Raw genomic sequence first — 15,470 nt, forward strand, 5'->3', positions numbered from 1 at the left:
TAAGGGATCTAAAGAATATGATAAACTGTAAAGCGTCATTGAAAGATAAGTTAAAAATTGGAGAAACAAAAAGTACTGCCCCACATGAAAAGGTAATTGTAGTTGAAATATCTCACTAAAAAATATTTGAAGAATATATTTGAAGAATCATCTATTGCATGTAGTTGCTAAAGGCAAGGAGTTGTGAATTGTGTTACTTCCAAATTAACCAGAGAAGAGGAAGATGAGGATTAAAACTCATTATCTGGAATATTTTGTGTGAGTTTTTTTGTTTGTTTTTTTGAGATGGAGACTCACTCTGTCGCCCAGGCTAGAGCGCAGTGGCACGATCTCAGCTCACTGCAACCTCTGCCTACCAGGTTCAAGCAATTCTCCTGTCTCAGCCTCTAAAGTAGCTGGGATTACAGGCACACACCACCACGCCCGACTAATTTTTGTATTTTTAGTAGAGGTGGAGTTTCACCACGTTGGCCAGGCTGGTCTCAAACTCCTGACCTCAGGTGATCCACCTGCTTCAGCCTCCCAAAGTGTTGGGATTACAGGTGTGAGCCACCGCACCCGACTGTATTTTTATAAGTTCTTAAATAAAACTCATATAAAACTTTCGTGAGAACCACGAAAGAAGGAGAGAGGGAGAAGAGAAAAGAAAACTCAGCCTACATCCAGGGATTCAAATAAAACTGTTACAGAGGAAGAATACAAAGCCCCAATTGTTTTTGTAAAACTTGAGGTTGACTGTCTAATATCTAAAGGAACCACTGTTTGAGTTATAAGTTCAGCACCTGATTTGCCAAACCTTTTCTCTCTGTCTTCAACGTGGCCAATTTGAACAACGGAAACATTGGGAAAATACGTAAGAGAATTTCAGCACCTTGCCAAACACATTTATTTTGAAGCACTTCAGATGGATTATAGGCATCCTATTTATGTGAATTAATATATTTTGCCCTCTAAATATTAGAATTTTAGATATTGTATTAAAAGTTGAAACGGCTTTGGTTGGCAGTTTTCCGTTACCCACACTTTAAAAACTGCTTCATATCCCATGTTATTTTCAGGACCTAGTTACCTGCTTGCTCAACATCAATGATGTAAGTACCTTTATTAAGTCACCAACTTGAGTTGCACTGTGTAGAAATGTTATTCTTAGGAACAAGAATATTCTTTAGTCATGATGAACTATCAACATGAATTGAAAAGGCACCTGAGAAGTCTTGGTGATCTTGCTCCTTTCGATCTTGCTCCATTCACTTTGATCCTCTTGCAAAAACCATTCAAAATTGGCAGCTTCCATGATTCTATCTTGTAGAGGGTGAGTGGAATCAAGAGTGAACTTCAGAACCTTCTTTTTCTGTCCCCCTTCTCCCCATTTGGCACAAGCTTTTTCATGGGTTCCATGGCAGCAGCGGAGGTGGAAAGAAGAGATGGGCAGACGTGCCAAGGCAAATGGCGGCACCCGAGTTTTCTTAGAAGTGGATGCAGTGTGGACCAACTGTGTTTTAAAGCATGAGGCTTCCTTATTTTCTCTTTCTTGGAAATATGTCAGTAAGCTGCTCAAACAAATGAAAAATATGTGGAATACAGCAACAAATACTAAATAAGCATATGTTAAAAAGTGTGAGTTTATTACATGTAGACCTTGTTCATAATTCAAAGTCCTAAAGAAATATAGTCCAGTCAACAGGACCAGCAAATGTGTGTATTTGAGTAAGCCTCTGAGTCGCCACAGTCCCAAGTAGGAAATGAAGAAAAGCTGCCTTTACTGACCGTCAAAGATAGGGCTCACTAAATGAGTGAATGCTAATGTGTTACATGTGCTACTCCACCAAATTTTATTATTGTAAAAATAAAATTGAGCCCAGGAGTTCGATACCAGCCTGGGCAACATGGTGAGACCTTGTCTTTAGAAAATTAGCCGGGCGTGGTGGCCTGCACCTATAGATCCAACTTCTTAGGAGGCGGAAGTGGGAGGATTGCTTGAACCTGGGAAGTCAAGGCTGCAGTGAACTGTGATTGTGCCACTGCATTCCAGCCTGGGTGACAGAGTGAGGCTCTGTCTCAAATAATTTTTTTTGAATAATTGGAATTATATTATTTAAAAAGGTGATATTTATTTATATTCTGATATCTGTCTGGCATCAGCTGTTGTCATACATGAGTTTGGAAATAACGACTGGCTTCTAGATAGCTCATCAGTTCATTTTTCTGAGTTTTTGTGATTATTTTAGCCCTCAGCTGGACTACTGCTAAATCCCCATGGCAATAGGATCCCCTCTGATTGCTTGGTGAAGTGATGGTGATTTAAAAAAAGGAATTTATACACAGACACAGTGATGGCTCTCGAGATGTTGAATAGTTGTGAATTACTTAGGAATTGCTCTCAAGATAGAACATTTGGAGGAATAATTAGAAAAAGTATGCTGCTCTTTTTTTTAAAAAGCAACTTTATTGAGATACAGTTCATATACTACAAAATTCTTCCTGATTAGTTTTAAATAAAGAGAAAATATTAATATGTATTCCACTACAAACCATTTCCCCCTATTTTCAAGGATAAATAACAAATACAGATTTTAAACAATAAGATTATCTTTTCAGTATTATTACAGTGGCCTTTAGCATTTTAAAATCTACAAGCAAGCAAGGCTTCAGTGGACCATGCAGAATGTTCTGGTTCCCTGTGTTGGAGAAATACAAGTTTCTATGGGATAAACAAATGCACATGCTGGCCAATCGTCAGAGTGAAATACCAAAAAATTCCATTGTGGAGTAAGCGATAATCAGATTATAAAGAATTAAAGTAAGAAAACACTCTTTGGGTTGTAGGTAGAAAAGAACATGATAAAGATTATCCTCATATCTTTTTTTCTTTTCTTTTCTTTTCTTTTCTTTTTTTTTTTTTAAGACAGGGTCTTGCTCTGTTACCCAGGCTGGAGTGCAGTGGCATACCAGGGCTCACTGCAGCCTTGACCTCCTGGGCTCAGGTGATTCTCCCACCTCAGCCTCCTGGATAGCTGGGACTACAGGCATGGGCCACCATACCCAGCTAATTTTTTGTGTTTTTTGTAGAGAGGGGGTTTCACGATGTTACCCAGGCTTGTCCTCATTTCTTGGTGAATCTGTTTTTTCCTTTAGAGCTGATTTAAACTTTTTTTGTGAGAAATACAGCATCTATATAGAAAAGGTAGTTAAGCCCAAGAACCAGCATCATAATTAGTATAAAGCCAGCACCTTTGTAACTGCTACTCAGATCAAGAAATAGAACTGCTGGCCTCTTAGGAATATGCCATATTTCCCTTTTTGATTACGACTTTCCCTACTTCAGTCTTCCAACCATGACTTTCAGGCAGATTATCTCCAAGTATACATATATACACACAATATAAAACCATATATCTATATGTATAGTGTTACCACTTGAGTATGTATCTGTAACCATTAAAGTTTAATGTTGCCTATTTTATAAGTGTGAAGAAATGAAATCAGGTGTTCTTCTTGGCTCAGCATCAGGTTTGTGAGATCCATTCATAGGAGCATGCAGTACATGGCTTGTTTTCATTGTAATCTGGTATACCATTGTATGAACGTAAATGTAAGTACTTGTTCATTTGATGGTTTGTGGACATGTGGCTTCTACCCAGGTTTTTACTGTTGCCTGTTCTGCTTTGGACATTAGGGTCTATAAAACCTGATACACATGGTGTGAATTTTTCAAAGTATGGTTCCTCTTTTGGCAGTATTAGCATAAAACATGTTAGAAATGTTGATTCTTGGGCCCCACCTCTGACCTACATTCAGATATCATCCTGGATGGTATATTATGTATGTTTATGCTTATTCTAGTGACTGCCTTTGCTCAGGATACTTTTGGATCTTCCGGGTTGGAATCCATTCATGATGGCACACACGTGTATCCACGCAAACACACACTCCCCCATTCCAGTTATTTAGCAATTGACTCATTGCTCATATTTGAAAAAAAATAGCTTTATCAGTTTGGGTCAAATGTTTTGTTATTTTCAAAGATAAAATAAATATCCAAAAGAGAAAGATTTGCCAGCATTGAAGATATTCAAGAAAATATGCAAAAGATTGAAGACCTGCTGAAGGAGGACCTGAAACAGGTTGGGCAAAGCACTGTTCCTAGAACAGAAGCTGCAGGGCCCTGTGGAGAAAGCAGTACTGACTCTGGAGTTGAGCAGATGTGGGTTCAAACCCACATGTACCTGTGACCAGCAGTGTCATCAAAGAGAGTTCTGCCTTTCTCTGAGCTTCAGTTTTCCTCCTATGCAAAGAGGGGATCACATCTACTACCAAGATGCAAAACAATTCGTACATAGTGACTGCTCACAGGGCCACATTTATACTGTGGATGCATTTTGGTCATATTTTGGTAACAGAATCTGATGTGGCTGACTGTGTCATGGCTTCATACCTTTCATACTTTTGACTTTTGTGCTTTCTGCAGGAACGATTCCAGGTGAAGAATCCTCCCCATACATACATTCAAAAGCTCAAAGGCTATCTGGATCCAGCTGTAACCAGGAAGGTAAGATGGATTTGTTTACACTCCTCGTTGTTGCTTCTTTATTAGCGAGCAGAATCCTCCTGCATTGGAAGAGACCTTCCTTCCTCTGCATTAGAGTCTCTGCCAGAGCCTCCACAAAAAACAACCTTGGGAGACCAACAACGTAAGAAGACAAAGGAAAACAAACACCCTTCTCACTTGAAGATGTGTATAAAAGTTCTTTCCTGACATGAGAGTCACATACCTCTGATGGTTATTGAGTCACTGTTATTTCCAATTACACAGGGCAGTGAGTGCAGTCCAGAGGTGTTTAGGCTCCTACAAGGGCGGGCTTGGCAAAGGGAATACTTGCCTTTCAGTTTTTTATGCCTTGGTGCATTTCCAGAGACCTTGAAAAAATCACTGGGCCTTTGTCATCCCAGCTGTGCACTCACATCCTGTGTTGATGCTTTTAGCAGCTCCCCTCCTACCCACCCCAACCCCTGCCCCTGGCCTGAGAAGGTAAGGAGAGAATAGTTGATTCCATTCTCAACAGACTCTCTCCTTTTACAAACAAGCCCTGCTTTGTGCAGCCACACAATTGGTTTAAACTGATGCCTTGTGGTAAAGCATGTAGCCTGGCACGGCCCTGTGGGCCTGAATCAGTCCTGGGATGTCTCAGGGCAGAGCTGTCCTTGCTCAAGATGGGTGGAGGGGTGCTTTACCAGATAGCGCTTGTTTTTCTGTTGACCTTCTACAACTCCTGCTTTCAATGCTCCAGCGAAAATGTCTCAGGCTGATTCTGTCTGTGTTTCAATGTGAGATTTATGAGAAAAGAACGGTATACTTTACCTAGTTAGCCACTATTTCCAGGGCTCTTGAGGCTTGTATTAAAAAAAATTTTTTTTCTCTATCTTCTACTCTAACTCTTCCTCCCCTCACCCCCCACCCCCACCCCAATAAAAAAAAGTCCAGCCAAGGACAACAGCTATTATTTCCTTTTGGAAGTTTCCTGGGCCTTTCTCTTACGGTTAATATGTAGACAAGGGGAAATAAAATCTAGTAGTGATGATGACAGTGGAGTGCAGAACTTCATTGCTGGCTGTATGTCATATGTGATTTGAATGTGACACAACCTTGAATCCAGGAACATACCTGTCAAAGTATCATTGATACTTCTTCCCTCTTAAATGTGGCACACACGTTTCTTTCCAAAAGATCTGTTGTCAGGTCCTACAAATGAAACCGTTGCTCAGTTCTTGTTAATTTTTCTCATTCTTCCCTTTCCCTAAGAACGTGGCAGTCTTAATGTCATCAGTTTAAAGAGGTCTGTAAAGGAAGATACACCCCGGCCGGGCATGGTAGCTCACGCCTATAATCCCAGCACTTTGGGAGGCTGAGGCGGATGGATCACCTGAGGTCAGGAGTTCAAGACCAGCCTGACCAACATAGTGAAACCCCATCTCTACTAAAACTACAAAAATGAGCCGGGCATGGTGGTAGGTACCTGTAATCCCAGCTACTCAGGAGGCTGAGGCAGGAGAATCCCTTGAACCTGGGAGGCGGAGTTTGCAGTGAGTCGAGATTGTGCATTGCACTCCAGCCTGGGCAAAAAGAACAAAAAACTGCGTCTCAAAAAGAAAAATAAATAAATAAAGAGACAGCCATATACACAAAACACATTCCCAGACGGGTGTTTTTCTGCACTATTTCTTTGCAAAGGGACAGCAAGATCCTATTTTAGAATTGATTTCTAAACGTTTTCTGAAATCCCCAAACTTGTAACCTTCAGGCTAGATGGCTCAGACCTCAGCATTGAGCCCTAATGCTTACCCTGAGCTGAGTGTGGCGGAGATGCTGATGTTTATACAGCAGACTGAGACCTGAGACCTTTCCTCATGTAGAATTCATCCTATCTCCAAAAGATTCCTTCCACATTTTTCCAGTTCTGAATAGAAGGGAAAACATACGCACACTCCTAGAGAGTGCTGCTTAGGCCCCCATTTCCATACCCCACATGGAGGAAGATGCTTAGAAGGAAGAGGTGGGCTTCCTCCTGGCACAGTTCCAGTTTTCCTTTCGATCAGCTGTTTCTGGGTTTAGGCAAAGAGAACAAAGTGAAGCAAAGCAACAAATAAGCTTCCCAGAAAATGTTTTGCTTCCTCATAAATAATAAACTGGAGCAGGACAAAAGATGTCTGTTTGGACCTTCATTCCCGACATTTCTGCCCTGGCCCATGTGCGTTCACCTGAATGGCCATGTTTGGTCTGTGCCTCATTTTTCAAAATCAGTCATTCAGCTCAGAAAAAATGAAATGGATGGTGGATTAACCACCCCTGCTTTAATTCTGTCAGGAGCTGGCAGGAGGAAATGATCTGTTCCATACAACATAATTGTAATGCTTAAAGCCTGGGAAAAAAAAGGAGATTTGTTGAAATAAGACATGACTTGCAGTTAAAATGAGCTTAAAATTCTCAGCTGTATTATGGTGGGGGAGAAAAAGATTTCAAATCGAGGCTTTAAATTTTAGCCAGACAGTCTAGGCTGGGCAGTTTTCCTTTAACTGTGTCTGGAGTCCTCGAATACTTGATTCGTTAATCTTTTGTGCAAATTGAGTAGAAGATACTTAATTTGGTTTTTAAAAAAAATTTTTAAAAACATTTTCTATTTAGATTATCTTCTAAATAATTTTAAATGAAACCTCTAGGGCAGGAAAGGAAGAGCCTAAATTAGATATCTCTATGAACAGAACTCTCCAAACCAGCCTCCTTATTTAATACCAGGAAGTGATTAGTCTGTGTTTAAAGGAGTCTGGTCCCTTGCTGGCGCTGCAGTTGTGAGATGAAACCTATTGTAGGGCTCAACCTGGGCTCAGCTGCCTCTGTGGGCTCATCCCAGGCCTCCTTTGATGGGGAGGGAAGGGAGAATAGCACAGACCGCTCACAGATCCTCTCTGGCTCCCCAAGGGCACATAATTTCTCTTCAGTTTAAAGCATTCTGGGTACATTTTAGAAGTGCAAAATGTTAGCACTCATTGTGTATATATTAGAGAAGTGGACTCCAAGACTTCTTGTGGCCCAGAATCTAACCGAAAATTGAGCCGTTCCTAAGGTAATGTAATACAGGAGTAAAGTCAGTTTAGTTTACCTCTGTTATCAGGCAGTTGCAGAAGGGTAGTGCCTAGGTAGCATAGTCAGTGCCCAAAAATGCTAGCGCTGCTGCTGTTATTATTACCTCATCATGTTTTGATATAGTTACCTGGTTTCGATACATAGCTCTTAGCCCTTCAGCAGACCGTCTTTTATACTCCGCTATACCCTCAGTGCTACACTGGGTGCCCTTGTGCCTGATGGCATATGTAAGGGATGACCTTGCCCCGAGGAAGCAGAAGGCAGCATTGGGGCTGGGTGTTAGTTCCTTTGTATTGCTATAAAGAAATACTTAAGGCTGGGTAATTTATGAAGAAAACAGGTTTATTTTGGCCTGCAGTTCTTTAGGCTGTACAGGAAGTGTGGTGCTGGCATTTGCTTCTAGTGAGGGCCTCAGGGGGTTTACAATTATGGCGGAAGGCTAAGGGGGAGCAGGCGTGTCACATGGTGAACAACAGGGAGGAGGTACCAGCCTCTCTTAAACAACGAGATCTCGCAGGAACTCTTCAGAGTAAGAAACCACTTCTTATCTCGAGGACAGCACCAAGCAGTTCAAGCGCTATCAGCCCCCGTGACCCGAATACCTCCCACTAGGCCCACCTCCAACATTGGAGGTCCTATTTCAACGTGGGATTTGAAAGGGACAAATATCCAAAGCATATCAGGGGCCCAGCAGAAGCAAAGGCTGCAGGGAATGAGTCAGAAGTGCGCACAGCACAGAGCTTGGAAGGCTGAGTTATTTTCTGACAACCACCTGTGCAGGCAGCTCGAGACTTAGGACTCTGACGTGGGAGTGGCCACATTGGAGCAGCCAGCACATCTGGAAATGGTTGCCTTAGCTGTGTGACCAGAGACCCTAGAATTTTTTGTCTCCTTTCTCTTGCCTTCTCTGTAGACATAGCAGACTGCCTGCTCCATCCTACTGACTCTCCTCTACTCCATTCCTAATTTTTAGCTCCAAGGAAGAGTTTAAAGAGCGAGAACACCTTTAGCCGCCCATCCTGCACTACTTGCCCCCATTCTTTTTTTTTGACATGGAGTCTTGCTCTGTCACCCAGGCTGGAGTGCAGTGGCACGATTTCAGCTCACTGCAACCTCCGCCTCCCAGGTGCAAGCAATTCTCGTGCCTCAGCTTCCCGAGTAGCTGGGATTACAGGCATGTGCTACCATGCCTGGCTAATTTTTGTACTTTTTTTTTTTTTTTTTTTGAGACGGAGTCTTGCTCTGTTGCCCAGGCTGGACTACAGGCACCTGCCACCTCGCCCAGCTAGTTTTTTGTGTTTTTTAGTAGAGACGGGGTTTCACCGTGTTAGCCAGGATGGTCTCGATCTCCTGACCTCGTGATCCGCCCATCTCGGCCTCCCAAAGTGCTGGGATTACAGGCTTGAGCCACGGTGCCTGGCCAATTTTTGTACTTTTAATAGTGACGGGATTTCTTCATGTTGGCCAAGCTGGTCTCGAACTCCTGACCGCAGGTGATCTACCCACCATGGCCTTCCAAAGTGCTGGGATTACAGGCGTGAGCCACTGAGCTTGGCCTTTACTCCCTTTTCAAGCCAAGTACTGTGCAGAGCCTCCTCATTGCTGGGAAGTGGTCTAGGAAGCTCTGGGGTTGGGTGCCCTCCAAACTCTCAAGTATGCCACCATTTCTTAGGCCTGTTTCAACAGAAGAGGGGAGTGCCTCTCTTTTTTCCATCACATTGGGGATATTTTTGTTTCCTATTTCTTACTATACTTGGATTCTGGAAACCTGACATGGTCTCTTTAGATTGTCTTGGGAATGGCATTTATGGAGGAACTGTGAGACTATCTTCTTCCTTGGGCGCCCTGCTTAGAAGCAGCTGGTGGGGAAGCCAGGGGCTTTCAGAAGAAGACGACAGGGTAACAGGAGCCTGCTGTGCTGAGCCGTGCTTCAGGCCTTCATGGGGCACCAAGTCCCAGGTGTGGGCGTAGCTCTTGCCACCCCACATTCTGGAATCCTCACTTCCATCCTCCTTCCTTTTCTTCTTGTCCTTGGAGCTGAAGGACTCTGTGTCCACTGCAGTTGTGGCAGCAGAGGAGAGAGGTCCTTTATATCCTCAGCCAGAATTCTCAAAGCTCTTTCCTGTAAACAGTGCAACATAAAGGTGGTTCAGGTTCGTAGCACAGATAGCCTGGAACTCTGCTTAGGAGGCACTGACATCAAATTTTCTTCCTTCAAAGTGGCCTGGGACTGTCACTTTAAATAAATATTTCTGTAGGAAAATGTGTTCCAAAGGACTGATGTGCAATGTAGCCCATTGGTATCTTGGAAATGATTTAGGATCAGGAGGCTAGAGAGGTGTATATTAACACATTTACTATCAGAGGTGGATTCAGTGATGAAAGAAGCCCCGAGGGAGTCCTGGAAGGGCAGGTGGGGAAGGTTCCTACCATTTCCTGATAAGAATGTTTCCCTATGCCTAAACTGTGAAAACAACACGGCTTATGCTGAATGCCTCTTTTCCTTCTGGGAGTCTGAATTTTTGTTCTGTACTAGACAGAGAGTTGCCTGTTAAACCAGCTCCCAATAAGAACCTGGCCACTGAGTCTCTAATGAGCTTTATGCGTGTTGTCATTTGTGTCTCCTCGGGGAGAGGACTCCTGGAAGATTGCACCTGGTTTCCTGCACGTTTTATTCCGTGAACCTTTTCTCTTTGCTGATTTTGCTTTGTATTCTTTTGCTGTAATATGTCATAGCCATGGGTATGACTGTATGCCGCCGAGTCCTTTGAGTCCTACTAATGAATCATTGAAACTGGAGGTAGTCCTGGGGTCCCTGACCCATAGGAATACTGGTGAATATTGTTGTGTGTGGGGGGTAGGAAAATAAAATCTACTTGCTGAAAGGCATATTTTTATGTGTCTTTTTCTAAAACAAGGACTTTTTCTAGTCCTTTCTCAGTAGCTAATTTTCATAGTGAGGAAAATGTGTGTGCTCTGCGACAAAAAAAGGGAGGGAAGCCCATTTTAGAAGTGAAGATATTTTTCATATTGTGTTAAATTTATTATAACTGAGCTTCAGTTATAGCAGTTGCTAAAATACTTTGTGTGAATATGTGTTGTTAAATTATAGAAATTCAGACGGCGTGTTCAAGAATCTACACAAGTGCTAAGAGAACTGGAAATTTCTTTAAGAACCAACCACATTGGGTAAGTATACCCCTTTAACATCTTAGCTCTAAAGCTTTTGGACACTTTACAAAGTAACTGAATCATATCCAAAGAATTGAGCTTCCTTATGGTTCCTTATAAATTAAAAGACTGAGGTTTTAGTAGATGAAACCTTTGTTAGTACTCAAATTACTTACTGCCCAAGAATCAGCAGAAGCAAGACAGATAGTCCTTGATTTGGAATTCATAACAATTCTGTATTTCTTTTGCGCGGGTGCAGTAAATATGGACACTTGGTTTCATGTTTGCATAACAATTCTCTGGCAAATCAGGAACTCCCAACAGTAGATGTAGACTGAGATCTTGGAAAATCTCTAAGCTTTTACTATAGTTCTCCAAGTTGCTGAGTTGAAGCTACTTTATTTCCCTTTCGTTAATTCTCTAGAGTTTCTGGCCAGAAGGGGACGGAAGCTAGAATAATGTCACTTGACTCACGTCATTGCACTCAGACACATTCTCAGTCTCTTTTTCATACATCTCAAAACCTCAGGACCATGAAGTGTAAATCCACTCTGGGAAAATAAAGTTCAGGGAATCTCTGCACTAAGCATTCTGAGTTTCTTTCAGGCAACAACATGGTTGCTTTGCCTCAGGCAAGTACAGCGGTATTATATTCTCCCTTACCCCTGGGTGGCCTAATTGTACCATGTCTTCAAATAAGATGGCTTCTCTCTGAGGCAGAATGATATCAGGTATCCTATTTTGTAACCCTCCTTCTGCCCAAAGCACCTGCGTAACATTTTGGGCAAGCTATTTAACCCCTTTGGTTTTGATTCTTTGAGCTTTACAATGAGAGGACTATCGACTTTTAGATCTTTTAGAATTTTCCCATGACATTCTTTGCAAGTCTATTGGAAATGAATTTTGATGTATATATATTGAGCTTTAGTTTTACAGAGTATCCTGTAACATACAGTAAGTCCTCTCTCATTGATAGGTTCTTCTTGGAAACCATGAGTTTAAGTGAAATGATGTTATAAAACCTTTTCCCCCCTCATCAATGTCATAATGAAATAATGTTATTTGAGGTTAAGTAAGGACTTGATATGGATTTATTATGTAGATAAAACTTTATTTCAGACTGCTGTAAGCCATTCAAATGGTTAATTAGCATAGTTATTTCAAAATAAACTTTTAGAAATTGTAGAAATGCTATTTTGATTGATAGGTGATGGAACTTGGGTAAGAATGTGCATTTCTTAAATGATAACCAGCAGGTTTGTCACCTTGAGAATGAAATATTCAGAAAATGAATTAATTCTAGACTTTGTCCCTGAAAATGAGCTATAGAACAAAGAATCATAGAGTCATGATTTTTGAACTGGAAGATAAATTAAGAATTGCCTGATGCCTCATTTTACAGATTAAAAGAATTAAAGACCAGAGAAGGTGAGTGAATTGCACAGTCTACAGCTGTAGAGCCAGGTGCTTTGGCTCAAGTTGCTCTGTTGCTTTTCCTGTATGACTTATGCTGGCAGCCGTTTCCCTGAAAGAAAATAAGATTATCAGGGATCTGGGATCAAAGCAATGAGGCTTGTCTGCTGGAGATGAAGATGGTGGTAGTTTAATACTTTTGGGCATTTAAACTAAGGACATTTAAATACTTTCCAGTATTTATGGATCAGGAACTAGATTCGATTTTGTTTGGTCCAACCCTAGGCCTTTGGCCCTTTTAACTGAAAATGGTGGAATGAACTGCAACCAGGATTTCTACAAATTGTCAAAAAGCATTTCTTAGGCTGGGTGCAGTGGTTCACATCTGTAATCCTAGCACTTTGGGAGGCTGAGGTGGGTGGATCACCTGAGGTCAGGAGATTGACACCATCCTGGCCAACATGGTGAAACCCATCTCTACTGAAAATACAAAACATTAGCCAGGCATGGTGGCGCATGCCTATACTCCCAGCTACTTGGGAGGCTGAGGCAGGAGAATCACTTGAACCTGGGAGGTGAAGGTTGCAGTGAGCTGAGATCACTCCAGCCTTGGTGACAGAACAAGACTCCCATCTCACCAAAAAAAAAAAAAAAAAAAAAAAAGCATTTCTTTAAGCATTGCTGAAGTAACGTGAAATTGACCATCAAATACAAAAGGAAGATGATCATTTCCAACACAAACTTGGCTGAATAGAAGAACCTTGGTTGGGTTGAAGCCAGTGCAGTCTGCAAGCAATTGGAGTGGTTTGTTGTTGAGGATACTATAGACATGTTGAAAGATTCTTACATTTCTTTCATCTTTACTGGGTGAAGTTTTCCCTCGCCCACTGCCTATGTGAGGTACTCAGAAAGCCTTGGCTTTAGCAGCAGAAAAATTGATGGAGATGCATTGTCTGATTGTATGCAAGCAATCACTAGCATAAACTTACATGAAGTAAAACCACACAACCAGAGTTTGACCATCTTGCCTGTCCTGAAAACCTAAACCTGAACTCACTCTTTCTTATGTAAACTAACTGGCTTGATCTCACTTGATAGGGATATCTTCTGAAAAATTACTCAATAATGACTAAAACAATCAGTTGCTAAAATGAAGAATTCTTGAAATGCAAGATGCTATATGAGGAAGCCAGATATTTTATTGTACTGTTTAACATACTGTAATAGATAGATAATTCAGGGCTGAGTGTGGTGGCTCACGTCTGGATTCTCAGCACTTCAGGAGGCCGAGGCAGAGGATTACTTGAGCCCGAGAGTTTGAGACCAGGGTAACATAGTGAGACCTCGTGTCTACAAAAAAAATAAAATATTAGCCAGTCACAATGGCACGTACCTGCAGTGCCTGAGACGCTGAGGCAGAAGGATCAATTGAGCCTGTGGGTTCGAGGCGGTAGTGAGCAGCCATTGCACTCTCTGAGTAACAAAGTGAGACCCTGTCTCAAAAAATAAAAATAATAAAATCAGTGCCCATTTGCTCAAATTTGTGCTATGCCCCTTTCTAGTTATTTGACCTTAGATAAGTTACATAAGTTTTCGTACTTACTATGTGACCCAAGTTAAATTCTCATTGATAAAATGATATGATAAGACTTACATCATAGGAATGTTGTAAGGATTAGATGATATAACTTATAAAGACCTAATAAAGGGTCTGAAACTTAATAGTTACTCAATATATGATAGTTGTTTGTTATGCTTGTTGCAAATAATATCTGTAGTATTCAACAGTATTATATATCTCTAAGGGATTCCCTAAGGCAGAGAGTGTTATCATCTTTATCTAAAATAATCCTGACACCCAGGAGATTATGATTCCCAGAAATTAAAAAGGAAGGATTACATTTACAATCTACTTGTCCTAAAAAAAATTGTTCTGGGCACATGCTTGCTTTTCAAGGTTAAAGACTTGAGCTTTACCGAGATAACATTCTGAGCTGCAGCTTTGTCAAGCAAAGGGCTTGTTCTGAGTTTTGATATAAGCCTAAAACTCTATAAATGGAACAATCTTCTGAGAAAGAAAATTAATTTTCTTTGAGTCAAATTGAAATAAGAATTAGACTAGAAATAATCCCATTCACTTACTCTTAGGAACTATAATAATAGAGAAGAATTGAATTATGACTTATCTAAGCTTCTGAAATTACTTGAAATACCCTTGAAATGATCCACGTAGTGTTAGAACACACTGGCCATGCAGTGTGAGTAGGCAGATGCCATGGTGCTTAAGATGTCAGAGTGATAGGATTTAAGTTGTGGTGAGGGTGAAGTGGACAGATTTACCAGCTTTATTCTGTGGAACTGATGTGTACGCTGTCTCTCCTTGCAGGGAATTTATTGTAGTAAAGCTGCCTATAATGATAGAAAATTACGCCCCATCCTCAGTGGAAGGTCACAGAAGTTCTGAAAGATGCTCATTTCACTTTCTCATTGCGGTATAGAGAGAACAGGCATGAGATTGCAGAAGGAATGTGGCAAGTTCGCAAGGAGGGGAAGGAGGTTTGTAGAAAAGGGAAGACGCTGAGGAACTGCTTAGTTAATGTCGTCTTCTCTCCTGCCCGCCAGACTTCTTTATGAATCAGTGCTGGCTGAGCCAGGCCAAAAGAAGAAAGACAGGAGAGTGACAAAGGCTGCTTTTAACATGCATACAACATGTATGGTTGTGTGTGTATCAAGCTGCCTTATGATTAACTTATTCCTAGATGGTACTTTTTTAGAAACCATCAAGGTTATAATCATTTTGTTATTTATTAAGCACTGTGTTAGGTGCTTTACATTTGTTATTCTGTGTATTTCCTACAAAAATCTTACTGACCATTACGCCTGAATCCCTGTTTTACAGATGAGAATACTGAGGGTCATCTATTAAGTACCTTGCTCAATTCCACACAAGTTAGAAGCACCGAGATTTGAGCCTAGATATAGTCACTTCTAAAATTTGTTACCTAAACCAGCAGTTCTCACATTTTATTTTGATTTTAGAATGCCTTTATACTTTTAAATTATTTTTGAACCCCTATAATCTTTTGTTTAGATGGGTCAAATCTATTAATGTTTACAATATTAGAAATTAAAACCGATATATTTTAAATGTCTTTAATAAAACATTTAATAAAATTTAATTTAAATACATAAATATAAAATAAATGTTATATATTAATATAAATATTAACACATTATAAATGAACTT

The 15,470-nt window shown here is 40.9% G+C and overlaps 1 protein-coding gene across 8 annotated transcripts in view; it reads left to right on the forward strand.

The window, feature by feature from the left end:
• Window positions 1-15,470, forward strand: part of LOC105492660 (formin like 2) — a 311,463-nt gene that overhangs the window by 198,638 nt on the left and 97,355 nt on the right. For all 8 annotated transcript variants that reach the window (XM_011759889.3, XM_011759886.2, XM_011759891.2 and 5 more), the window contains exons 3-4: window positions 4,469-4,549; window positions 10,752-10,828. In XM_011759889.3, the coding sequence (XP_011758191.2) occupies window positions 4,469-4,549; window positions 10,752-10,828 (158 nt within the window). The remainder of the gene's footprint in view (window positions 1-4,468; window positions 4,550-10,751; window positions 10,829-15,470) is intronic.

The sequence above is a fragment of the Macaca nemestrina genome, chromosome 11 (assembly GCF_043159975.1).
Source record: "Macaca nemestrina isolate mMacNem1 chromosome 11, mMacNem.hap1, whole genome shotgun sequence".
Classification (NCBI taxonomy): Eukaryota; Metazoa; Chordata; class Mammalia; order Primates; family Cercopithecidae; genus Macaca; species Macaca nemestrina.